This window comes from Emys orbicularis, chromosome 5 (assembly GCF_028017835.1).
Source record: "Emys orbicularis isolate rEmyOrb1 chromosome 5, rEmyOrb1.hap1, whole genome shotgun sequence".
In the NCBI taxonomy this organism is placed as follows: domain Eukaryota; kingdom Metazoa; phylum Chordata; order Testudines; family Emydidae; genus Emys; species Emys orbicularis.
In genome coordinates this window covers 11,705,960-11,733,421 of record NC_088687.1, presented here as the reverse complement: position 1 = coordinate 11,733,421, position 27,462 = coordinate 11,705,960, and the positions used below count along the sequence as shown (strand labels likewise).

General features: G+C 45.4%; 1 protein-coding gene across 1 annotated transcript in view; it reads left to right on the top strand.

Moving 5' to 3' along the window:
* PARM1 (prostate androgen-regulated mucin-like protein 1) overlaps positions 1-22,520 on the top strand; it is a 54,792-nt gene extending 32,272 nt beyond the window's left edge. The window contains exons 2-4 of the mRNA XM_065404684.1: positions 10,794-11,669; positions 18,587-18,665; positions 22,146-22,520. Coding sequence (XP_065260756.1) covers positions 10,794-11,669; positions 18,587-18,665; positions 22,146-22,230 — 1,040 coding nt within the window. The 3' untranslated portion in view covers positions 22,231-22,520. The remainder of the gene's footprint in view (positions 1-10,793; positions 11,670-18,586; positions 18,666-22,145) is intronic.
* Positions 22,521-27,462: the final 4,942 nt, after the last annotated feature.

Genomic DNA, 27,462 nt, shown 5'->3' with positions numbered 1-27,462 from the left:
GGGGGGGGGGGGGGGGGGGAGGGGAAGGGATCACACTTCCCCCACTAGCTTTCCTTTTGCTTTGAAAATAACGAATTGTTGGCTGCTCTCCTCTTACATCTGCACAGAAGTTAATTTGTGCCCACATTTCCCATACCCTACTGCTGAGACGCTTCTGCAGCTCTGGTTCTGTGCCGGCCACAACGCAGCAGGGAGCTGCACGTAGCCGTCCCTTGGCCTTCAATGCTCCAGCAGCACACTGGTTAGCGAGAGCCCCTTTTTCAGTTAACACAGCGTCAGACACCCACCTTTCTGAGAAGTCCGCAAGTGAGGTTTTAGACAGCCAGCGTCACTATACTGAGCATTTGCAACAGCCCTTATAATGAAGATGCCTCTTTCATTAGAAACATTGGGAAGGTGCCAGCCTGCCTTGTGAAATGTCTTACTAGCTGGGCTCCCAAGGGTGAGCAGGGAGGTTGCAACCAATCCGGGGCTAACGACAGAGAAATTGGTGCATGGGCACTTTGGGTCACACACTGCACACTCCACATGACAGGTGGTCGTGCCCAATTACATGCACACCCTTAAACAGCACTTGCTATGATACAGCAGCCCTTTGATCCAAGAACACCTTCAGTGAATGCAAAATGTACATGGTGAACTGCAACCTGAACTCGCAGAAAGATGGAGAAAATGCCTTCCCTCTCCAAGAGACAGAAGGGCTACACCTTGTAAACACACACACACACCTCCTCTGCTGTCTCAGGACAGCTATTTGTTCAAAATATCCCCTTCCCTCTACTTAGTTGCTCAAGATTTCATGAAAGCATCAAGGGGTTTCACGTACCATCCTTTCCTTTGACTTCCAGTCATTAAATTGCTGTGGAGTCTGTTCTTTGCAAGTTGCTCAAAAACTCAGCCAGCTGGCCCCCTGACAATTTTCAGCACAGGAGGTCACTACCTAACAATGCCTGCTGTAAACTGTGCTCTTAGCATCCCTGTGTTAGACAAGAAAATACTGCCTGCTGCTGAAAATTGCATGCCATCCCCTTCTGCCTTACTCGAGAGTAGCTTGTACCCTAAATGAGTGTGTTGGACTGATCTATTTTAATAACCTCAAATGCTCTCACAAAGGAGGACGCTGAAGTTACAATGATTTCTTTGAAAAGAAAAAAGTCTTTAGAGAGGATAGTTATCAACTGAACCATTGTTTGTGCAACATTTACATCTTAAGGGAATAAGTTCTTACAGCCAGTTTTTGGCCTCTTGGACTAATGTATTTCATAGTGTTTGTCCACAATGGCGGTGGCCCAGCATTCCGGTGGATCCCAAAGAGCTTCACAGCAACAATGCGCTGAGACAAGAGAAAGCCAGCAGTGGCTCCAGCTACGACATTACAGGCCCAGGCATTAGCAGATTTACTAATATTGCAAGAGAAAGTGTTGGCAGTTGCCACTTGTACTGCACAAGCATTTGGTGTCCAGCAAACAAATTAAGCAATGAAGGTAATATTTCCTGTTGTATTAGTCGGCCTTGTGGGCTGTCTGGCTCTAGTCATGAATTCTTACCCTTCATTTTTCAGCAACAGTGAGTAATCAGGCAAGTAGGGGGAACAATCCCTTTTGCTAAAAATTATAGCGGTCAGCCGGAGCCAGCATTGATTTCAGTCGTTCCCTGTGTGACGCTAAGTGAACTCAAGTTCCAGAAACTGAAATGTTCAGCTGCGGTACTGGGCTGGAACCCAGGGGTAACCTGCATCTTTTTCCGCATCGTGCACTCTATAAGAATCTTCCCCACCACCAGAGCAAAGAAAAACGACACTTGGCTACTAGTATTTTTCAGGTTTGCCAAGAGGAGAGTTTTATTTAGTCATTTCCTCATGTTGATGAAGAGTGAGTGGATCTCCATCATAAACTACTCCTCCACGGCACTTCCTGTTTGCAGGTCCATCTGCTGATCTGCACTTGCTCCTGGCTGAAGACTCAGTTTGTTAGATATACATAGACCTCTGCAGCTACAAGCCAAGGACTTCATTCTCCCTTAATACAAGCGTAACAAGAAGCACCTTCATTATTCACTGAAATTTATTAACTAGCCACATTTTATAATAAAAAGGAATAGCCCTTATGGCATCAGAGACGGGATGTACAACCATGCTTCTTTCCCATGCAGTCGCCACAGTTGACACAGGGATGTGGCATAGTTTATAAGCTGGAGGGGAGGGGCACCGTCAGGAGAGAATGGGGCCCACAAGAATCTCTGGGCGGATAGAGCCCATACTATGGAACCGTTTGAGGGGTGGCTGGTCTTGATTCAAGGGTTAAAGGCACAGTACACCCTGAGAGCTCTAAGACAGCAAACAATCTTGGCAACCAAACACTGTGTTGTTACTCAGCCCTTCTTTCCCATCCCTCACCAAATTGGTTCCCGGTCTGTGAAGCCTGAGAACCCAAAACCAGACCACTGCTCTAGAGAGTTGTGTGTCACGAGTCTGCTTTGCTCCCTACCGCCTCCTGAAACTCAGCCCTGGTGCATCTTTCTGGGTCCACCTCCATCCCCACGATAAAAGGGAAGAAGGAAAAAAGCGGAAGGAGATTGTCCCACCCACTCACAGGCAACCCCCAGGCTGAGATTTCCTTTGGTAACAGACCAACTATCAGAATAGCATCTTTGCTACTACAGGCCTTGGGTTTCCCTGAGTATCCCTGTATGGGTGCCGTAGCATTAGCACCTCAACAGGCCATAAATGGACCCTATCAGCTGGGGCTATACCTCCATGGCGCATCTGGGGCGTTTACCATCGGACCACAGTGTGGGAAAGTCTGTAAACCCCTGTCCAGCAGCCAGGCCATAAGACTCTCCTGCAGGGTGGATAAAAATAATAAAAAATAAAATCGGATTTTTTTTTATAAAATGCTTTTTGAGGAAAAAATCCGATCTGAAGATAGTTGTAATTAAGATACGTAATAGCTCAAAGATATCTTATCATGGAATAGGGATTATAAATTTTAGTTCTATAGTATGAGACAATACATTCATGTAATGTTGAAGAAAAATTTTGTAAATGAGTTCCAATAGTTCATGGATTAGGGACCCAATTTTATGGGGTTCCAAGGTAGCGTGACCAGATGTCCCAATTTTGGGGTCTTTTTCTTATATAGGCTCCTATTATCCCCCACCCCCTGTCCTGATTTTTCACATTTGTTGTCTGGTCACTCTATTCCAAGGGCTTCTGTATAGATTATTTAGGTTAATCTTTCTATCTACCCAACGGGACTCAGTGCTCAGTCTAGAAGATGCTTAGTTTTGCAGTTCTCAAACTGTGGATTTGTGTCTCCAGAGATAACATGCTTGTTAACAGCAAAAATGTTTTAAATAAATAAATAATATACGGAGGTGAGAAATAACAGACCTCAAGCCTATTGTCCCTCTGCAAATTTGTGTAAACAGAGTCAATCCCTTACCTCTCTCTAAAAGTGCAAAGTTTCAAAAAGTTCAATGAACAGAAGATTGTTGGGGGCGGAATAGATCTGGATAAGAAGAAGTCTGGAGATAAATGTGAAAAGGGAGGGACAGGCAGTAGAAACAAAAGTGAAACTGTTTGAGCAGCATATTCCAGAAGTCTTGAGGTCTTTCTGAGTGTAGCCTTCATTGATTTGAGATCTACCATACCATTCTCTCACTAGAAGGGAAAACCTATAATGGCAGCAGGCCATAAAAGAGACCCATTTTGGGAATAAGAACCATTCAAGAAATATGTGTTTGTTGATGATGTTTTAAAGAAAGTCACACCAGTGAAGTGGTGGAAGTCACTTAAGCACTTGGATTCAGAGACTGTTGAAGTGATCATCTCACTTTTAACAGCAGTAGCTTCTTCTGCTGGTGTAGAAAGAGTATTTTCTTCCTTTTCTCAATTTGGAATGAATTAGTCCAATCGTTTGGGAACTGAAAAAAGCAGGAAAGCTTGTTTTTCTTTTCTAAATTATGAACAAACAGGAAAATGAAGGCAAAGACGACTGAGTTAGCTGCAGAAGCCAATATTTTAAGTTTCTCCTGTTGACCTGGCTGACAGTCTATTTACATTTTTTTTTAATATTTCATTTAAACTATTTTAGTTAAAAACAATTTTAACAAAACCAAACCTGATTTTAAAAAACTGGAATGTTTAACTAAATTCAAAAATTCATATGCTTGTTTTGTTAAAATATTATATGTTTGCTGTTGAAGAAAAAAATCCAGAATACAGAACGTTGTTGTTTTAGTTAAATAAAACAATTTAAATGTCTGTGTGGTGATGTTCTCCTCCTAATACAGCATGGCAAGAAAATCCTCCAAATATTAATGATTAACCTGTTGAATTGGAGATAGTTCATTTCCCAATGACTCCATAAATATCTGCTTCAATTACCTTTGGTAAATGAAATAACCAATCATTCATTTTCTGGTATAGCTGTAAAACTCATCTGAAAAGTTTTCAAAATAAATCACTTTAAAAATGTATAGTGTGTACCTTCTAAAAATGAAACCTACATCTATCTCTGAGTTGTGAAGAATATGTATTAAGGTTATAACAACCAACAAGAATGCACTTTTATGTAGAAATCTATGATTAAATCGAGTCTTCCCCAACTAGTGATTTAAATCAAATCCACCCTGCTCTCCTGTTCCAGTGACAGGACTCATTTAAAACCATCCCCCCAGTTGATGCCCCTGATTCTGGCCTCTGCCCAGTCATGGATGGCAAAATTGGCTGTTGTGTGTGTCTGTGGCAGGCAAGCACGAGAAGGTGAAATGCCCTTTACAAGTTCAGTTTTAGAAATGAAAGAGAATGCTTTGTCATTTTTGTTCGTGGTTACAGAGTGGTTTTAAAGAGATGGTTACGCAAGGAGGTAATGGGAGAGAAAAAAATACATGAAGAGCAACACTTTTAACAACAGGAGTCTAAAGTCAGGTGGCCTGATTTTCACAAGTCCTGAGCTTGCAGTTAAAGCTGCTGGGTGTTCAGCACATCAGTCCGTTTACTTAAGAGGGAGATTTTCAGAAACAGCAAAGGAATTTAGGCTCAAGTTAGTGACGTTCGATAGCACTCATGTTCCTAAATACCTTAGGTGCTTTTGAAAAATCAACCGCCAGGAGCCTTCTTTGGACTATTTTAAAACCTTGGCCCTGGTATACACGTGTTTGCAATTTCCAGTGGAAGTGTTAGCTAGTAGAAGACCAGCAAGCAGCAACTACGTAGCACACATTCCAATAAGGAGGAGGAATTCAAAATTGGTGCCTTTTAAAATCCCTTCTACATTGAACTGAATCAGCCATAAAAACAAGTAGAACCCTGTTCTAAATCTGCAGCCTTCTGTTTGCATGATGCTGAGAATTTAAAAGAATAGCAGATGCCATATAATGGAGCCAGGGTTGTTGAGACTGCACCACCTTTTTCATATAAAACTATTAGTGCTCTAATTGTCTGTCTTCTGCTCTTTAATCCTGCTGAAACCGCTCTGCTCTTGTGCATGTGTTACGCATAAAGGCTCATTCTGAGAGCTGCCCCCACTTTCACTGAACGCTTGCAGGGCGGAGGGGGAAAGAACACCGCGCACAAGAAGTGTAGCCCGCGGGGATTGTTAATGAGTTCTGCAGGAGTACAGTGCAGCTGATCATTCAGAGGCCCTCACACGTTTGAGTTATTGAGCCCTGCTAGCCCAAACGGAACGCTATTTTATTGGAGAGAGCGCGATAGATTGGACTGGCAGCACTGGAGTATGTGCAGCCCAGTCTAGCTGGTCTGGCTAAGGCGTGAGTGGCGGTTGGGCGGAGAGAATTATACAGCACTTTTCTTCCAGACATCAGGGCAGTTCACAAAAGAGGCAGATATGCCCATTTCACTAATAGAGAACTTGAGGCACAGTGAGGTGACTTGCCCAGCAATTAAAACCCAGGTTGCCTCCCCCCAAGTCCCAGGGGGGCACAGTGCTCTGTCCCCCGAGCCACACTATCTTCCCCCAGAAGCCTCAAATTAGAGAGTCTGTGGGACTTTCAGCTTAAACCCCACCACAGAATAACAGTCTTGCGGCTGGATACCCGAGAACAGAGGTGCTACTTGCCTACCCGAATGTCAAGCTTTCTGTATATTTCAAGAGCCCTTGGGCTTTACAAACACTGATTGCAATACTATGTGCCAGCATGCGGCTTTCAACACCACCCCTACAATTCCTCCTATCTCTGTGTGGCTGCGTGTTGCCAACCAGCACCTCTCTTTGGTTTAATAGGAGCAAGCCTGCACTAGTAAAAAAGTCACACACACAAATTGATAATCATCTAGATGGTGAAAGGAGAATATTGATCCGTTTCATCTTGTGCCCAGCATTTAAACCTCTATGCAGGCTGCCATCCTATGGGGAACAGCGCCCTGCCCCCTTTGCTTTGCTGGACTGCTGCGTCAGCAGTGGCAACGGAGCGTTACCAATGGAATCATTTTGCAAGTATGAAGATTTGGCTGCCTGGGCTGCAGTTTTTGAAGGCTGGGTGAATGGTTTGGGTGGGAGCCTGAACTGGCTGCATTCCAGCCCACTGTATCAAAACCACAGCACTTGCAAGTTCTGGTTCAACAGAGACAGCAGCGTAACAGACAAGTGCATCGTGACTCAGCTATCAACATTTTATGCCAGCAGCTTAGAGGAGCACTGAGCTCTAGGACCCCATCCCTGGAGCCCAGAGAGGAGTTTGGTTTGGGGATCGCTACAAAGCTTGAGCGAATACCTGAGCCTCAAAGTTTCCAGGTTCATCCACCGCTGCTCTTAACAGCTACTTTCCCGAGCTATGAGAGAGAGGTAGGGACAGACTACTTTCAGCAGGGGCACCGATGGGAGGATACAAAGAGCTTTTCCCCCTGGAGCCTTCCCAATGCAGTAGCCATGCACAATTGCAGAGCAGGAACTCTTTTCCCCCAAAAGCCACTGCAGAAAAAAGGGACAGGAGACCGGGCCATAGCCACACACGGATACAGAGACATTTTGCACTGTCCTATTCTTAATAATGAAGCAGCATGAATACTGCCCCGTGTGCCTAGGAATTCCAGGATGTATTGCACCTCCCTGACATACAATCATCCCCCCCTCCCATCCCGAGACCTCTAAATAGCTCTTCAGCGGGGATGCCCTTATGTAGTAGGTTCTGAAAATGCACCTCTAAACAGAGAGGAATTCTTAAACTCACTCGGTTTTTGCACACATTGGAACTTTTCAGCTGTAAGTCTTCCCACCCAATTGACCTCAAGTCTAAATGAGATCATCAAATCAAGACAAGTTTGAAGTTTCTAACTTCCATCCCTTGAGTTCTCCAAGAGAGAGTGAGAGCACGCACTGAACGTTGGAATCTCTTTTCCATATTTGGCTGGAAAAATGACTAAAAAGTAACTACCCATGCATGCGTTCTTCGTAGACCATTTCCCCAATTCTCCCCCCATCATTTCTGGTCAACTTTCAAAACCTGGAAAGTTTTCTCCAACCAACTCTACTTAGGAATTTCACCTTCACATGAGACCAAGCATGGAAAAATTTCAGCTCTCAAAGAATTTGTAATGAGCAGCCAAAAGAAGGAAATTATAATGGATGATGAAACTTGACCTAACAATTGCCACCCACACAGAGTCTAAGTTGTAGCATATTATAATTAGTTAATTGTGTTGCTTGTTGGTGCTCGAATGAATGTGACTCCACAGCATTTGAAGCGCTGCTCTGTGGATATAAATAAATGAATGTCACAAGAATAAAAATTAGTCTGAGGTAATGTATTGTCTGCATGTTCTTTCCGTAGCCAGACTAACACAAAGGAAGATGATAGAATTTGGCCTAGTAGATTAGAAGAAAAATTGAAGTCTGCTGCTGAGGAGAAGAAAGAAAAGATTGACTCATCTTTCTGCTAAGAAAGAAACAAGGAAGTGGAAAGGGGTGGGGGGCGGAAGGATACACTCTGTGTTATTTCCAGGTGCCTCAAATAGGTTGAGTTTGCTACACAGCTGCTGAAGTACTATTTGCTGAAGAAAGCTGCTGGCTAGAGAGACTGAAGGAGGGGGGTTTGGTAAATTAGATGTTCTAGAAACTGTGACTTTGGGAAAGAGTTTTTTAATCATTTCTGAGGCACACCAGGAATGAGCCAATTTATTTCCCCAAGTATGCGCATTCTTACATACAAAGAGACTTCCTGCAGCATTATTGATAGCTTCAGGCTTACCACGGTGTTACAGCCAGGGGAGCGCTCTCAAATATTTTTCAGTGTAGCTCTTATACCTGTTTTGTCTCCCCTTGACTTTGCAGCTAGCATGGAGGGAAGTCCTCCAGAGGTCATTATATAATTGGTGCTTTTGAACATGCAGTCCCAAAATGGAGACAGCAGTGGCCTTTTTAATAGGTGTGCTCTCATAGATACAAACAAAAAATTCTGCCAATCCAGCATACATAAACACCATCTGGATTTGTGTGTAATTCTGGCCTTGATGCAATCAGAAACAAGCCAGCATCGTAAGGTAGAGATGTTAAACCCATGGCTAATGCTGGAATTCAGGTTGGCAAGATGTGTCAAGTATTTGGGTACAGGACTTTGTGTCGTTTGCTTATCTATTGCCGTGACAAGGCATCCATCCTGTACATAAGCCAGTGAAGGACAGGTCAAAGGCGACAGAGCTTCAATGAAAGGCCATTGTAGATCAAAGTAATATTGGAGTGCTGGAGTTGAGTACATGCAGATTTTAGACATGAATGGTAATATTTCTTCAGTGTGCAGATGAGTGAATGGGTGAGTTTGCATGTAGTGTAGTACTAGGGTGACCAGACAGCAAGTGTGAAAAATCGGGACGGGGGTGGGAGGTAATAGGCGCCTATATAAGACAAAGCCCCAAATATCGGGACTGTCCCTATAAAATCGGGACATCTGGTCACCCTATGTAGTACTCCTGGTATACCGAGCAGGAGGCTAAATATTGCATTGTTGGCAAAATGCAATACAGGACTTTTCTGTTTTGCTTTATAATCAGTTGACCCGAGCCGTGAAACTCGCTGCCATGGGGCTCTTTTTGCTGGGTAGATGTACCTTCTGTGTTCCAGTGAAAAAAGCGTTTCTAGAAAATCAAATTAAGTGATAACATTCAGTTTAACTAAGCCTGTCCATCTTCACCTGCAGTGGGCAGACAATACAAGCAGCAGGGGAAGATGTCTCTATTTTCAGGCCTTAAACAGAAGGAAATGTTTCAATAGATAATTTGCTGCCCTGAGTTTAAGTGATTGTGGTCCAGAGAGAATAAATTCAACATGGCAATAGCATTCTTACGGTCATCACAATATTTTGATCCTACACTTGGAATGAGTTATTTCTCGTAGCTTAGTTAACATTGGTCTAAGTTTACTGAAGTATACCTAGGATTGGCAGAATATTTATTTTGTTAATATTTATTTTTAAGTACTTTTTGATTATAGATTTAAATTTTCACAGATCTGGGAAATTATGGGGGGGGGGGTCAGACAGTTATTTAATGACCGTAGATGCTGAGATTCAAAAAGTTACAGCTTGATAACAGTTAAATTGGCAACATCCCATGTCAAAATATACAAAGGAAATATCCTTAAATCAAACTGTAATGCTCACGCTGGTGCGCTAGCAGCAGTGGTGATACAGACTTCTTACTTTGCCTATCTGTACATTTTGATCAGTGGAAATATGTTTTCATCAGTTTGTCTGTGTACTGAGAAATCGTTTACTGACATTTACCAATAAAAATCGAATCCTTCCAAACCTAATTATACTTCATATCATACAGCTATGGTTCATTTAAAAGAGCTTCTCGCCTAAGGATGGTTAACAACTCTGGAAAGTAGGATGCATAAACATTCTGGTGGAAGACGGTCTCAGAATAAAAACAGAGGCAAAATAATCAAAATAGTGCAGTCTCTCGTGTAACCAAACATAGCTGCTGTTTTGTCAATCTTTGCTGCAATGGCTCAGAATCTAGTTTAGGATCCAGGGGTCTCTTCTTGGGGTCTGTCTACACCAGGAAAATGACCCATTGTTAATGACTATCAATAGGAGGTCCCATTGGCCTCAACCGCTGGCTGCTAGCGTACCTGGGGCCAATCTGTTTTCAATACAGTTATAGAAGACAAGGTAAAACTCTTTAGATTTGCTAGTACTTTCCTTAACAATGGAAAACGGTGTTTGGCATGGTGTGTACTAATAATCAAACCATTCCATTAGGTGCTGGTCAGAAGAGAAAACAATTGTTTCCTCGCTTTAATTTTGAAAATTTCAACCAGCTCTGAGTTTCAGATAATAGTTTCAGGGACCCAAGAGAGGTGTTATTGACAGCCATTAAACAGGTTGTTGTCCTACTGTAGAAGGACCCTTATAGGACAGTCTGTAACATACACAAAGCCACCCTGGATATTAAGGTGTAACCCGATATCACTCATGTGAACAAAGTTCTCTTCCCAAAGCTACTGCTCAGTGCCATGTTATTGTCCTGCTACCAACCGTGTTTGAGTTAAATTACAGCCTATTTGAATAAGTGCCCCCAATTTGATATAAATAAATGTAGTGGGAAGCAAGCACAAAAACAGTTTTACTTTTACAACATGATTTTTCATTTGTACCGTCTATTTCAGTGGTAACTGAAATCCTCCTTACTTCACTCATCCTTGAAAGGGATGTTTGCCTGTTGTAAAACTAACTGACTGGCCACTCATTCCAAACCCTTCGCTGTGTGCTCAGAGTGCAGCTTGTCACAACAATTTTCCAATATTAACATTTGTGTGTCTTCTCCTCCTCAGGACTGAGTCTTCACTCTGCACGTTCAGAAGCTACATCCTCTCCCAGTCTTTCTGTGAGAAATACCATTGCATCAGAATCAACTCAAACAACTGTCCATGTCACCCTTGCTGCTAGTACATCAGCAGGAACAGTGACCATTTCAAGAGACAAAGTCACCTCAGGACCAGCAGAACAGGGCAATACCACAATCTCCTCAGACACCACAAGAGAGTTGTCAGCTACCACTACACAACTTGCCTCACATACGGAAAGAGCAAATGTTTCAGCCACCAGCCCGTCACCGTCCTCAAGCACTGGGTCAGAATCAACAGCCACAGAACACGTCTCTGGGACTTCAGTTTCCAACCTGAATACAGCTCCAGATACAGCCACCCCACCCACAACAACTCCAGATACAGCCACCCCTCCCACAACAGCTCCAGATACAGCCACCCCTCCCACAACAGCTCCAGATACAGCCACCCCTCCCACAACAGCTCCAGATACAGCCACCCCTCCCACAACAGCTCCAGATACAGCCACCCCTCCCACAACAGCTCCAGATACAGCCACCCCTCCCAAAGAGACCCCAGCAACCACCTTTTCTCACCTAACTAATACCTCGTCTTCGTCGTCATCGGCAGGTTCCTCCAGACAGACCACCATTACAAAGCAAAACACAACCCAGCTGCCAAACACATCCACAGCAGCCCCCGCTACAGAGGATGCCTCTACTAAAAAGATGCCCCCAGAGTCCCTCTCATCAGGCCCAGTGATCGGACAAACATCTCAAGTGACTTTGGCAACCAAGTCGGTCACGGAGGCCGTCTCCATGGATAGCACCACTCTCTCCACAGGAGTCACCATGGAAGAGGTCCAGCGTGCTTTAAGTTCAGGTGAGGCAGATGATTTAGTATGTGCGTTATTTATGCTGTCACCTTTAGTGCTTCATTTCTCCTGTTATTTTGGGGGGCATTTAGGGGGGAGGCAAAGGGGTGAGAAAAAGAGCACTTACATCTATTCCTAGGAAGTGCTGTCATGTTACTTGTAATATTAAAGTCACCCAGGAGCTACAGCTGTGTTTTATGTACATCACACGGTATTGCCTTATTATGAATCTCCTCTACACTGTGATCCCTTCATAGAAAGATGTTATAACAATGACGGGGTATATTCTGACAGGTCTGACACCAAGCTCTAAGTTTCAATAAGAATTTCACTTCCTACAATCTAGACTAGGAGACCACAACATATCTGCTGACCATAGATGCCGCGTTTTCTAATGAGAATGGACACTTTTCCTTTTCCCCACGGCCAGTGAACTTAGAAACCTTTCTGAGAGTTATCCAATAACTTTTGTACACACAGTTTTAAGGTTTGAAATCTCAACCTGCCGTGGTTAGATAAGTACCCTATCCTGCTAGAAAAATGGAAGAATTCATGGCTTTCTAATGGCATACAACTTCTTCTCGTCCTGATGGATGAGGTATTGGACCTTAAACAAATCACTGGTTCAGGATTAAATATAGTCAATGCCAGAGCTGAAGGGAAATTCCCCATTTATGGAGGAAATAACACGACAACATTCTGGCACAGGCTTTTAATGGCATCTTAGATGTTTGGAAGGTCAGATATAATCACCTACTAATCCATTATCTTTGAAAAGTGGTCAAAGGTGCGTTGTGTGTACGTATATACACCACATATGGTGATGTCAGCATGGCAAGTTGCCCTATGAAGGGCTAGTGTGAGAATAGACCAGGGATGGTGTGAATCAACGTGGATTCCCATGATCAGGATATTATCTCAATGTCCTTCATTATGGGCGACCTTACTCATTTCAGACCGATTCTTTCCTGTCCTCTCCATACCTGGCATTCTGTTTAATCCGGTAACTTGATGTACAGAGTGAGACATTTTAAAACTGAGGCTACAGCAAGCTTTATACAATCTTTCAAACTTGTTTGGTGGCATTTTCCCCCCCAATCTCATTGCGGGTGGGTTGGCCTATTCCAAGGGCTGGAGCCATCACCTTTCAAGGAGCTAGAGTCAGGATCATTCACTTTGACCAGGTACCATGGGAAAAACAACAAAATAAAGGCACTTCTGCCAAACTGAATTCTCTCCTGCTCCCTTGAATTTTGAATAAAATGCAGTGTACGTGCAGGTGATACCTCTAGAGAAAAATCAGTCCCCATCACCCTGAAATCTGGGGGAGCCCTACAGTGCTGTGATGTATTAGTGTGTATTTTTTCTTCTGATTAAATTTAGTCTCTGCAGCATATTCCATAGCATTAAACATCAGCTACAGGGATGATTGTGAGTTGTGATACAAAGTGACCCTTTTAAGAGAGGGCAAGGAAGTAGTGGTGCTATAAAGACACAAATAAACAGCATCTCATTTGTCGAGTGCTCAAATGCATAATTCAGCACTCTCCTGCATTACAGCACCAAAGAGCTTATTCATGGAGACTAGAGATTAGTAGATGTGTTGTGAACCATCCCAACTGTATAAAGAAAGAAGAGATGGAGGCACAACTGGAATACGGATCTGGATGCAAAAGTCCCCAAAGTTCAGGAGTTGTTTGAAGTTGAGCCATCTAGTCCCAACTCATATTTTAAAAAAAAAACAAAAAAAAAAACAGACGCTAGATGTTTCATTTATTTCATCGCATTCCTTTAGTCATTAACTTTTCTTCCCCCTCATCAAGCAGAACAAGTGGGAGCGATCTCTGTCTAACAGCCGAAATCTAGAGAGTTAACAGCACGTTACGGCTGTCTCATCAAGCCCTGTAAAGTAAAACAAGAAGTTATGAGTTCTCTGGCCCAGCCTTTGGTCCCGAGTGTCTTTTATGGTATAGGATGACAGTGTTATGGCTACATGTGAGAGTGCAGTAAAAACCACTTCATACATGCAACGTAGATCAAGGTACTATTAGGCTGCGTCTTCATGGTGCATAAGCGCTATTTTGGAGTAGAAAGGGTCTGTTCTTAATGGGTTTGTTTGGGGGGAAAACAGAATAGGATATTGGGAGGGGATTTAAAGTAATGGATACAAGTTCTGCTGGTTTTGCAAGACAAACTCACAGGCAGACAGTCTGGGTCCCAGGCCAGCATGCTTAATACCAGCACAAGCCACTGCATGTGCTTCCTCCGCTTTGCTAGCAGACATCCCTACTCATCCTCCCCTACGCCCCCATGTCTCCTCAGTACAGGTGGAGAGACACCTTGAATCAGCCACCGGAAATTTTGGTGGGATGGTTATGTACAAATCACGGTAGTTTCAAAGGTTAAAGCCAACATTCATTCCTCAGCCTGTCATTTCCCCCAGCCAAGTCTGAGTGCCTGCCAAGTCCCATGCTGCTGGAAGCGTTTTCTGTCTCCGTGGTTAAGAGGAGCTACAATGAGTTAATAGGAGGAATGCTCAGACTGTTTTCTTTCCCCAGGCAGAAGTCCAGTATCTTCTCCACTTAACTGCATTGGCTAATTGTAGCTCCTGTTGAAGGTAGGGCACACAGACAAGCAGCATGAGACTTGCCAGTTACGCTGGCTTTCTGGACATGGGTGTCCACTCAGTCTCTCTGCAGCCCCCCAAGGTGGAAGGCATGGATTTACACAGAAGGGTAGTATAAGGCAGGGGCGGGCAAACCTTTTGGCCTGAGGGCCACATCGGGTTTCCAAAATTGTATGGAGGGCCGGTTAGGGGAGGCTGTGCCTCCCCAAACAGCCAGGCATGGCCTGGCCCCGCCCCCATCTGACCCCCCCCCCCTGCTTCTTGCCCCCTGATGCCCCCCCCCCGGACTCTCCCATCCAACTCCCCGTGTTCCCCGATGGCCCCCCCGGGACCCATACCCCATCCACCCCCCTATCCCCTGACTGCCCCCTCCGCCCCATCCAACCCCCCCTCCTTCCTGACTGCGCCCCCGACCCTTGCCCCCATTCAACCCCCTGTTCCCCACCCTCTGACTACCCCGACCCCTAGCCACCGCCCCGCTCCGACCACCCCCCTGAACTCCCCTGTCCTCTATCCAACACCCCCCCACACTCCCCTTACCGCACTGCCTGGAGCACCAGTGGAGCCAGCCATGCCACCGTGCAGCACAGAGCACTGGGTCAGGCCCCGACTCTGCAGCGGCACTGCCCGGCAAGAGCTCGCAGCCCCGCCGCCCAGAGCATTGAATTATAAAATATCAGGGTTGGAAGGGACCTTAGGAGGTCATCTAGTCCAACCCCCTGCTCAAAGCAGGACCAATCCCCAGACAGATTTTTGCCCCAGATCCCTAAATGGCCCCCTCAAGGACTGAACTCACAACCCTGGGTTTAGCAGGCCAATGCTCAAACCACTGAACTATCCCTCCATTGCGCTGGCGGTGCAGTGAGATGAGGCTGCGGAGGACGGGGAACAGCAGGGGAGGGGCCAGTGGCTAGCTGGCCAGGCAGGAGGGTCCCACGGGCTGTAGTTTGCCCACCTCTGCTGTAAGGGCATGAGAAGCGTCTTCCAGTGAGAGCAGTCTTAGTTTTTTTCTGTAGGAGAGTCTCAAGATCCTAGAACCACAATATCTGGAGCCATGTTTCAGAGTTGATTTTCCTCCTGTGTCATGAGAAAAGTATATTCAGAAGCTGACATTAAACATCTTTGCAGCTGGTGTCCTTTGGGGTTAAGAGTATGGACAGAGGTGCCATACACCAGAAGTGATGAGTGATCTCTCGTCGACACACAGACATTTCCTGGTGCTGGAAAGCCAAGGTGGCTGAATGAGATACACCCTGAAATGGATCTTGGCAGCGGCTGCTGGCTCACAGTTGGCAGTGGGTGTGTGCCCATTATGTGGGAGGAGGGGGGGAAAGAAGTGTTACTATCCTGGTAAAATAGAGTAGCAGCATTGCCACAAAATGACAATGGGGGCAGAGGGGTTGTTTAAAATAACATAGGGCAATGATAAAGTCTATAGTTTGAAAGGTGCTGTGTGAGTGTAGTTAAGAGGCTGAAGTAAGATGGGCGACTTGTTACAGAAGGAAGCCCTGGCTGTCCTGAGCAGTAGTAGGTAAAAGTTAATTCTTTCAGTGTACAAAATAGGACACCCAGCTAACCATGGTGTCATGGGCGTTGGCATGGCCACTTCCACATTTCCCAAGCTCTGCCTGCCTCAGCTGGGTGCTGACCCTCTGCCCATCCACAGCTGGTGCCAGACGCTTGCTCCCTCTTTCTCAAAGGAGGAATCTTTGTTCCCAGCAGTGGGAAGAGGGGGACAGGGGAGCCATGGAAGGGAGAAGAGAGGAGTTCCTAAAGAAAAACAGAGCAGAGAAGAAACTTTGTAAGGGAGAATGGGAAGTGGAGAGGAGACCTCGCAGGGGCTGGCAGATTTGAAGAGCTGTGGGAGAAATCTTAGCAGGTCGGCAGAAGTCACTTATTTGTTAGATATTTTGTCCAAAATTTTTCAAAGCAGCCAGTGAGTCTGTTTCAGAGTTTTGGCACCTCACAGACAGTGCTGATCTCCTGCCCTTTGAAAATCAGGCCCCTCCGCATGTCTCACGCTGAGCACCCACAGTCACCAGGGGCTTCTGAAAATCTTGGCCCTAATTTTTGAGAGATTTTTATTAAAAAAACAAACAAAAAAACCTGTATTTTGGGGGGACCTTTCTGAGCTCTTAAAGTTTTGTCTAACACGCTCTGTAAGCCCTGAACAGTGTTTTTGCATAAGCAAAACCATTTCCCTGTGAAGTAATTACTGCTTGGGCAGAAGACTGTATGCTTTTGTGGATTGTTTTTGGATCGTTCGGGTTGGGAGTATGCAATCACAAGTCTGGCACTTGAGACTTATCTTAAAGGTGGTAAAAAAAACCCATGTACCATATTTTCATTGTCTGCCAGATTGTGACCTGCACATCGCAGGGTCAGTATTTCAGCGCACACACACTTCCAGTGTTTGCTGTGTTTATTGTATCCAAATCCATTCGGCTGCCTTTACCAGAGCATCACAGTTACAAAAATATAAAGCTGTCCAACTCTCATCAAATATCTCCCTGCTGCAAAGGAAATACAAAGATTGCACGTATTCCCCCCCCCCCCGCCCCCTTAAATGTTATCATACCAAGCAGACAAGAGCATTAAAGGGAGCAAGTGAAGACTTCGTTTGACCCTGACAGTCTTCTTCAGCTAATAGCAATGCTGAGAGGAAACCAGTCCAAAGTGCTGCTTTTCCAGCGCGCGTCTGCAGGCTGCAGAGTGGAATCAGTATGGCATTGGCACTGCAGTCTTAGGTGGAGGGGCTGCAAGGTGAAGCCAATTAACAGGCACCATTGAATAACTGCCAGGAAGCCCCGGCGGCCTGTAGCCTGGTGAATACGTTATTAGAGGCTGCAGAACCACTGGCCTCAGAAGCTCATTACTTAAGAATAAACCTGTAACTTGAAGGAGTGTTGAAAACTTTCCCCTCCTTGTTCCCCTGGGAATTTAAATGAGTTCAGTTCTGAGGGCAGCTCCTAAACAGTGTCTCTACATTGTCAGGGACCGAGGGCTCATCCATCCATAAACCTGCTTATTCACGCCGTGTAAAAACGCCCCCAGGAGATTTTAACTGAGCCATTAAAAGGCGTCATGTACTCGCCTGCCAGAGCTGCGCCACAGCTTCCTCCTTCAGCAGGGAAACCATCAACCACTCGTAACCCCACTGTGTGTACATAGTAACATCGCACGCAAGAGGAACATAGCCACACGTGGCCTTTAAAGTGAGGAACATGAGCCCATCCCAGGAGAAAAGCAATAAGCCTGGATGGGATGGAACTAGACAACTAGAGACAAATTTTCAAGGGCCCAACACTAACACTTGGGACCTCGTTTTCCAAGCACTCAGCTCTCATTTCCATGCCTGAATAAGCACCAGATTTTCCGAAGTCCACAGCATCCAGCAGCTCCTATTGTGCCACTATCAGCTCACCACCTAGTCTGCCCTTTTTGAAAGTCTGGGCACATATTTTGGTGCCTAAATGGGCACCAAACTCTTCAGAAAAATCTAGCCTAAGGGCCCCATTCCCATCATGCAGGCTTGTGTCCGTGAGACTCTACACACTTTGGCGGGGGCATTCCTGATTGACAGCCGTGTAAACCAGAGAGCATCAGGTTCCTGGTTCGGGCACTTCGCCTGATGGCTGCAGGTAAAAGTTACAGTATGTAAAGAATAGGAATAGAACAGCGGTCCTCAAACTTTTGTACTGGTGACCCCCTTTCACACAGCAGGCCTCTGAGTGCAACCCCCCTCTTATAAATTAACATTTTAATATAATTTAACAGCATTATAAATCCTGGAGGCAAAGCAGGGTTTGGGGTGGAGGCTGACAGCTCGTGACCCCCCGTGTAATAACCTTGCGACTCCCTGAGGGGTCCCGACCCCCCGTTTGAGAGCCCCTGGAATAGAACCGGCCCTGGGAACAGACAGCTTGGGAAGGGAGGGGGAGCTTAGGTTAAAAGGCAGTCTCGTTTCAGAATCATTCCACAGTGCAAGTCCCCATTCACATCCAGGCCTCAGTTACAAACAAGGACAGATCTTAGCGGTGAGGCGGAGTGGCCATAGTCTCTCAGATGTGCAGTGAATGAACCGCCTTCCTTCTCAATAAGGCATCTGGGGTTGACAGCAAATACCACATTGCATACATGCGCAGGCAATCCACACGTGGCCAGCGTGGTGTTAACCCACGCACTGCAAACAAGTGAGCCGGAAGGGGACAGGGGTAATGGGTTTGATAAATTATGACCTCACTAAAACATCTGTTTATGCCCTTTTCTTCCTCCTCTTCCCTCCCACCCCCTTTGCAGGAAGCATTGCAGCTATTACAGTAACGGTCATTGTGGTGGTGCTGCTGGTGTTTGGGGTGGCAGCATACCTTAAGATCAGGTAAGCATCCACTTGGTAAAAGGACAGTTACCCCGAACATAAGAATGGCCATACTGAGTCAGACCAAAGGTCCATCTAGCCCAGTATCCTGTCTTCCGACAGTGGCCAATGCCAGGTGTCCCCGAGGGAATGAACAGAACAGGGAATCCTCAAGTGATCCATCCCCTGCTGCCCATTCCCAGCTTCTGGCTAACAGAGGCTAGAGACACCATCCCTGGAAGCAACTCAGTTATTGGAACAAGCTGGAGTATATTCTCCTCTCCATGTGTATTCACACTGATGGGACTGACAGGTCACATCCCTTCAGTGCAACAGCTGATGCTAATACAGCAGAGCTGGTGGCACTCAGGACCGGCTCCAGGGTTTTTGCCGCCCCAAGCGGCAGGAAAAAAAAAAAAAAAAAAAAAAGCTGCGATCGCAATTGCGATCAGCGGCACTCCGGCGGCAGCTCCACCGCACCGCTTTCTTCTTCGACGGGAATTCGGCGGCAGGTGCTTCCCTCGGAGAGGGACCCGCTGCCGAATTGCCACCGAACAGCCCGACGTGCCGCCCCTTCCCCTTGGCCGCCCCAAGCACCTGCTTGCTGGGCTGGTGCCTGGAGCCGGCCCTGGTGGCCTGGTGCTGCTGTCAGGCCTGGTCTGTGTGTCAGCGACTGTCGTGTTCAGGAGAGGCCTGAGCCTGACTGCTCTGCTCTCAAGCCCCATCAGCAGTAGGGCAATGCAAGCTTGTGTGTGCTGCTGGCCTACCACCGTGCCTCCAACCCTGGGGAGCCCAGATCTAGGGCCAGACGCGTATTTCAGCCTCTTGACGAGGGACCAGCGAGTGCCAGTGATGGTAGCAATGGTGGTGTCGACACCTGGCCACGGGAATAAGAGCCCTGGCTCATTTTATCAAAGTCACCAAGCAGCTACCCGATGACAATGGCGTCCAGCCATTATTGGGCTGGCTGGGATACAAGCTCGTTAGCCGACAGTGAGTGGTACCACAGCCCCTGCCTCCCTTGGTGCACCTGTACCAGCTCTAGGGGGCAATCGAAGGCACGCTATTATCTGAGTGCAAAGAGGCTCGGAGTTAGAGGAGACGCTGTAGCAATCCCATTTTATGTAGTTTTCAATGGTACAAGGTGGCATTTTTCTCATTACAAAGGCCTCACTCACATGCCAGAGCCAGTCCTGCAATGTGTTGTGACCATAAACAGTAATTATCCCTCTGGCAAGCTTTACTCATACCCTATCTGTGACCTTAAAATAAGAACAACCTACACGGAGCATCTTTAATTGGGTTTAATTTAAGACTGAGGTAAGCAAGGTTTCTGTTTCAACTACTTCATAGTGATTCATACGAGTTCAGGCTTGGGCACAACCAAAATAGTCCTGTGCAGAGCTATCACTGGTGTTATGGAGGGACACTAGAAAATAGATGGTTTAGTAAATCAAACAGACAACAGCCAGCTATTCTTGCTGTAAAAATAAATGTCTTGTTTGCAGGGACACAGTCCTCCCTGGCCAAGTATTTCCTGAAAGTCACGTGTTCAGTTGGCATTCTCTCGGACTAGAATAACTTTTAAGTGTGGCTGAAGAAGGGAGTAGACTGCATTGAACAAGAACGTGCTGCTTTGGAAATTGAAAGAGGTTTTCACAGCTCATGTAGGGCAGTGCTTCTCAAAGCTGGTCCGCCGCTTGTTCAGGGAAAGCCCCTGGCGGGCCGGGCCGGTTTGTTTACCTGCCACGTCCGCAGGTTCGGCCGATCGCGGCTCCCACTGACTGCGGTTCGCTGCTCCAGGCCAATGGGGGCTGCGGGAAGGGCAGCCAGCACATCCCTCAGCCCACGCCGCTTCCCGCAGCCCCCATTGGCCTGGAGCGGCGAACCGCGGCCAGTGGGAGCTGCGATTGGCCAAACCTGCGGACGCGGCTGGTAAACAAACCAGCCCGGCCCACCAGGGGCTTTCCCTGCACAAGCGGCGGCCCGACTTTGAGAAGCACTGAGGTAGGGCACAGCATGAACTGAGGTCCCTAGGAAGGTTCTCAAATCTCAGGTGCAATTGCAGAGATTTTTAGACGATTTAAGGTATTTCAGAATTACATTCCAGGGGCATTTTTGGCACGACGTTTATGTGGACTTTGCCAGTGGCGAATCGCATTCTGTTAAAATATCAACAACAGAACTGCAGGATCCCAAATGCCACTGTATGCTACATATGCACACCATCCTATAAAAATATCAAAGAGCCAGCATTTAATAAACAGTCAACGAAAGCAAGTTCCTTCCCAGCCTCCATACATCCAAATATTGGGCTCCATGCCAACCTCCCATCCATAACCATGTCTCCCAGGCAGTGTTGAACAGGAGCAGAGGCCCTTTCCTGCCTCTGAGGGATGAGTTCAAGGCCCATGTCAGCATTATAAAAGCATGTGAAAAGCCTGCATATTTACACACATATATACACAAAAAACTTTTTCTGCAAATATTCTCATTTAAAAAAAAAAAATCATTTCCACAAATACTCCGGACAGGAATCTCATGTGCTCTTATATTCACAAAAAACTAACAGGAGAGGAATGGGAACAGAGTCAAAAAGCAAATTTATTTAGGTAGGTGACTGAGTTTTCACTCCTTGCAGTGTTCAGCCAGCTCTCCTACCCCGTGCACTGGCTTCATCATAGATCACTAAGAGAGAGACAAAAAGTATGGTCAACATGCGTTCATTCTCTTCTCACCCAATTGAGATCCAGCCCACAGACCACTAAATATTCAGAGCTTAACAAAACAACCCTATTAAAAATCCATAGCACTTAGTACACTACCACACCTAACTCTAGATCAAGAGGCAATATTAATATCTATATACAAGCAGGAAGGTTTTAACTCCCTGCAGAGGAACAACAGACCATCTACTACACTCAAATGCATTCATACCACAACACAGAATCATCGATCACCCACGGGAATTAGAAACTAGAAGGCATGGGGCCTACTGCAAACTGAAATAAACTAACTGATCAAAGGGCCCAATTGTATTGCAATGCACAGTCAGGGGACATGACTGTTCCCTGATATCATTAAAGTCCAAATCATTCCTATAGCATAGACAAGATCTAGCTGTGTTTTAAGTGCGTCCCTGAACTGGACCAAGGAAGCAGCTAGTATTAGACTTCTCGCTGTCCCAGATGGTTGATCATTAAAGATTTTAGGCACCTGGAGCTGAGATGTGATTTAGGTGTCATCTAAATCAGAATCAAAACCGTAGCCTAAAATTAATCGGGATCTAAATACCACCAATTTATCCTCTCACACATTAAGTTCCCTGGGCCTGGTTACAGAGATGGGTTTTAGCAGTAAGTGCTTTTCAATGTCTGCAGGAGTGAGGGCATCCTTTCTACAGGGCTCTGCACTGAATAGGAATAGCGCTGGAATAGGGTGTTTCTAAACCATTCCCAACTAATCCCAGACTTTTTTTTCCCCTCTCTCTCACCCTCCCAGACATTCTTCATATGGAAGGCTGTTGGATGACCATGACTACGGATCCTGGGGAAACTACAACAACCCGCTCTATGACGACTCTTAGCAAAGGAAAGTTAATTGGGACAAGAAATAAATGTTCTTATTTATAAGTGCTTATACAGTAGAACAACAACAAGTCGCCGGATATGCATTCAGTTCCAGTTCCGTGCCATCTTCTTCTCTTCCTGCTGCTTCTTCCTCTGTTACACAATGGAATCATACTTTTAAAGACAAGCCTAAATGCTGAATCACAACTGCAATGGGACTAAACTGAAGCTGACAGACTGCAATCACGGTCTCGAAACCAAAGGCTGTCACTCCACAAGCGCAATAAATTTGAGTTTACGCTTTTAAGGAGGAAATTATATTAAATCTCAGTGAGGGGATGGGAAGTAATGACTGAAAGGTTTTCATCTGTACGGCTTCTGTTCCTTTGATTCCTCTTTAATCTTCCCTGTCTGTTCAGAGCGGATGGGGTTCTGGTCAGAGCTCTGCAGTGCAGTACAGGCCTTCTACCGTTTATTACCAAAAGATCAAAACAAATTACCCAGGAGGCTGGGAAGTAGAGAAAAGGAAAACTCAGCAGGGTCATGCCAGAAACTGATGCTTTTATTGTTGGTCGTCTTTACCAGGGTGTCATTTTCAGAATGTTATAATTATAACTCCAGCTGAAGGTTAAATCCACCACCTATGTCATGGTGGGCGGCAGGTTTACACACTGACGTGTTACACGTTGAAGTGGAAAATTAGTGATAAGCAGGAAGGGGCGACAAAGATACCACCGCTGCTGCAATGAAGGCATGTGGCAGAAATGCCGGCAGGAGTTGGGAACTTTCTTTTTGGAAGGGTGAAATGTTAGGAGAGAACCCATACATTGTCAGCACCATGGCAACGTAAGATTCCATGAAGCGCAACATTCACATTCAAAACACCACTTCCTCTGATCTGACTGCTGCTAGTGAAGAATATGGTTATACCCCAAATAAACTGCAAATAGGAGAAACCAGTTCTGCTGCCCTTCCCTTCATTTAAGCTGCTAGGATGAGTAACTACTATTTAACCTGAGGTAAAGATTGCAGAATTAGGCCCCAAATTAGAAGATGTGGTGGAGGTTTTTAAAACAGTCTATGGGAATTGCACACACCTCTCTTTGAAATTAACCCCTGGGATGCTTTGCTTTGAGAGTCTCAACTTAATGTTTAATAGCTGTTCCCTGCAGCAAATCTTCAGCCCAGTTCAATCATTTCTCTCTCCCTGACCTCTCCCTTTTCTTTTTTAATTGTGTGAACAAGGCTGGGTGTCTTTATTTATCACATAAAAGAAACTTGACAGATCACCAGTGCTGTAAGGAAACAAATATAGTGCCTGTTTCTACAGAATCTGAGATAGAAGTGTGGTCATCTGCTACATATATTGCTTTATTGAATTATTTTCTTACAGTTATTTTTATCTGGTAAGGTCATTTGCTAAAACAAGCAAGTATTTTTAATCCAGAGTTTGTGTTTACTAATCCTGCTACTGCTACCAGTAAACAAAGCCACATGGGTTCATTTAGGAGATCAAAACAGTCTTGGCTTGTTTAAATACACAATAACATTGGAGCACATGATCCGACAGACTTATGAAACTCCAAACCTTGTCTTTTTCAGAGTAGTTTTTTGATTGTTTTAAAAAGCCGGCACAGTATCATTAGGTTAACATGCATTAGCTCATCAAGGCTACAATGGTGGTTGGCATGCATTTCCATTTTACCAGTTTGACAGGTAAACCAAGACCTGCACTCCCAAAACATAGGCTTGGATGGAAACTTACTTTTTAGCTATCAGAGGGGTAGCCGTGTTAGTCTGAATCTGTAAAAAGCAACAGAGGGTCCTGTGGCACCTTCTGTTAGTTTTAAAGGTGCCACAGGACCCTCTGTTGCTTTTTACTTTTTAGCTGTCACTTCTCTTTGTCAAATAGAAGACGCAGGTAACTGCTTGAGTGCAGTAGGACATTTTGCTACAGGGGTGTTAGTTCCACTGGATGAGAAACCTGTGCAGGGGCCTTGCTGTTGGGAATAAAAGTCACCTATACGGAGAACGCAGACCATGTTTGAAAACCAGTCAAGAACTATTAATTATTGGTACTGCAGTAGCGCTAGGAGCCCCAGTCATGGATCGGGGCCCCATTGTGCTGTATAGAAACAGAACAAAAAGAGTTTCCGCCTCAGAGCACTTGGGTGGCTCACCTTGGGCACTCCAAAGTAGTAGCACCTAAAATTAGTGGACACTTGGAATGTATGCTGTCAGTCCAGTCTCCCTCCGTCAAATCAGGATAAGAAGTTACCTAGCATCACTTTAAGGAGCGTTGTGAGGTTTAGGGTCTAAACTGCTTTGACAGCCTCAAAAAACGTGATCTGCATACATACAAAGGACTATGAGAAACCAGCATGTGTTAACTCCTTGTGCTTAACAATCTGTTCCACTTTGTTTTTCGCTGAGGCTCTTTCCCAAGCCTGAAGAACTCTTTAAAGTTCAAAAGCTTGCCTCTTTCCCCAACAGAATTTGGTCCAACGTGAGAAATCATAGAAAGGTACCCTTGTTGGGACCATTACTATTGCTCTGTACCATTACATGGGATTCCTACTGTAGTACCCTAAAGATATAGATTATGGATTGCTTAAAAATACATTGTGTTTCTATAGCATCTTTCAAATAAGGATCTTGTGGTGCTTTATATACGTTAATTAAGCCTCACACACACCCCTTTGATACAGGTAAGTGTTATCCCATTACAGTTGGGGAAACACCCAGAGGTTGTCCCCGGTCACGAATGGGGCAGCAAGAAAGAAACCAAGTCTATCACCTTGGTTCTGCCCATTAGACCACACTCCCTACCGTCTCTTGGTACCCACAAAGATTATATCTGCTTTATATTTCCCACGTTCCTTCTGTTAAATCTCTTTCATTTAGTTACGTTAGGTGCATCCAACGTCATTGACATGTCTCAGTGTGTCAAGGAAACAAACAATTCAAGATCAAAGGCTAGAGGTGGCCCGCTCAGAGAAAACCACCTGTTTTGCTCAGTCCCTCCCACCTGCACTGCAGAAGTTAGCACATCGTAAGCCAAAAAAATTCTGAAAAGTTGATCATCAACTTCTTTGGAAAGAGTAGCGCGTCTCCAGTCGTCTTTGGAAAGAACTGGGGAATTAGCCGATTCAAAGGAGCTCAACATTGGACGAATGACAAATCTCATCCCTAGTTTCGGTTGTGAGGCTTTAGAAGAAGAGAGCTACTATGCCATTTCCCAATAGGATTTTTTGTTCAATGGTGAGAGATCTTTTCCCAGTAGTTTTCATATCACCCAATTGATGGAGATTGTGCTTTACGGACACAAAATAACTTGGACGTCCCTGCCTCGTAGAGCTTTCGATTCAAGTAGCCAGTTGCTGGCCTATCAAAAGCAGTTACCATATACAGACTATTTCTAATGCCAGGCCCCCCATATGCCCTACTGGGGACAGCCACAGTCATGTGATGAGATGTCACAACCACGGCATCAGTAATAAGACCAGTTGATGAGATACCAGAGAAAACAGCAAGGACTGTCTGAAGTCTGTGTCAAGGGAGCTTCTGAGATCTCCTAGTTCCAGCAGGGTTAGCTGTTCATTAGTTCTCCTTCCTCCGATTTGCCCTGGATTACAGCCTCAACTTAGTATATCCCTTTTTCCCCCGACGCCTCGGAGGAGGGATTCCCAGCAGGCTAGGATGATAATTTGCACAGATTCACCTTTTGCCTCTATCTTTCTGGCAATGAATGGATCCGTAAGGCTGCTTTTATTAAAAAAAGGCAACAGACGGCAACAGACCGAACACTCAGTCTGTGGCGGTGGTCATTTTTACTTGGGGCAGGTGGGGAAAGAATGGGAAGATTTAAGTGCAGCCCATTGGATATTTGATGTCATCATAACCACATTCATTGTAAGATACACCAGTGACACCAATTAAAGTCATGCAAAGCTTGTGCCATGTTGTACTGAGGTGTGTTAACTTTGCGCTTGTTTCTGTACAGTTCCCGGTGACATTTTTAAAGGGAGGAGTCAAGGACTCCAGCCTAAATCAAGTCACGTTGGAGCAGTGTCTAGAGTTACTCCCTGTAGCGACATCTCTGGGTTCTATGCTGGTTGGGTCTCCAGTCCCAGATCAAATTGTTCAGTCTACAAGTAAAGATAGTATCTTCTAATTGTGCCCTCATCTAGCAGGCTGAAAGTGGCCCTAACTGTTTTCCCTATTTCAGAATTGACCAGTTTTCATTGCCGCCTAGTTCAGTGCTGACTTTTACTAAATAGAAAGGGTGACTCATTTTGTAGGAAGATTGTGGTTATCCAGTAGCTGCAAAGCAGACACTAGTGGAATCATAGAATCATAAAAGATTAGGGTTGGAAGAGACCTCAGGAGGTCATCTAGTCCAACCCCCTGCTCAAAGCAGGACCAACCCAACTAAATCATCCCAGCCAGGGCTTTGTCAAGCCAGGCCTTAAAAACCTCTAAGGATGGAGATTCCACCACCTCCCTAGGAAACCCATTCCAGTGCTTCACCACCCTCCTAGTGAAATAGTGTTTCCTAATATCCAACCTAGACCACCCCCACTGCAACTTGAGACCATTACTCCTTGTTCTGTCATCTGCCACCGCTGAGAACAGCCAAGCTCCATCCTCTTTGGACCCCCCCCCTTCAGGTAGTTGAAGGCTGCTATCAAATCTCCCCTCACTCTTCTGAAATCCATAATCTTGCTCCCATCTAGAACCCTGCCCCCTTCCCTAGGTTCTCACCTATCTTGACTCTCCTCACTGCTCCCTTTGCCTTCCAATGCTTTCTATTATGCCTCTACACCTGAATTAAATCCCTTGCCATCTACAAACTTCTCTTTCCTTCAAAAATCCCTCTGTTCAAGTAATCGCTTCCCCTTGTCAGTAAACCCCACACCCATGCTCCAGTCTCCTGAACTGTGATTCTGTCTCTTGCATTTGTCAGCCTTGTCTTTTGACTGGCAGCTGTACAAGAGGGAACATTTTGTTGTGTGCGTAAGGCAACATCCTCAATGGAATTTTTCTGTAGGAAACCGAGCTGGTCACATTTATGGTCAAAGCGTTCTTTTGACCGAGTCAAACTTTCATGAAAATTTTTTGAGGCAGTGAATGTTACTGGGAAATGTTCAAAGTGAAACCATTGCTTTGTTTTGAACTGGAAATTTGTTGTGGTTTATAACTTTTGGTTTTCTGGATGGGGAGGAAGTTTCCCCCTTTCCATTTACTCT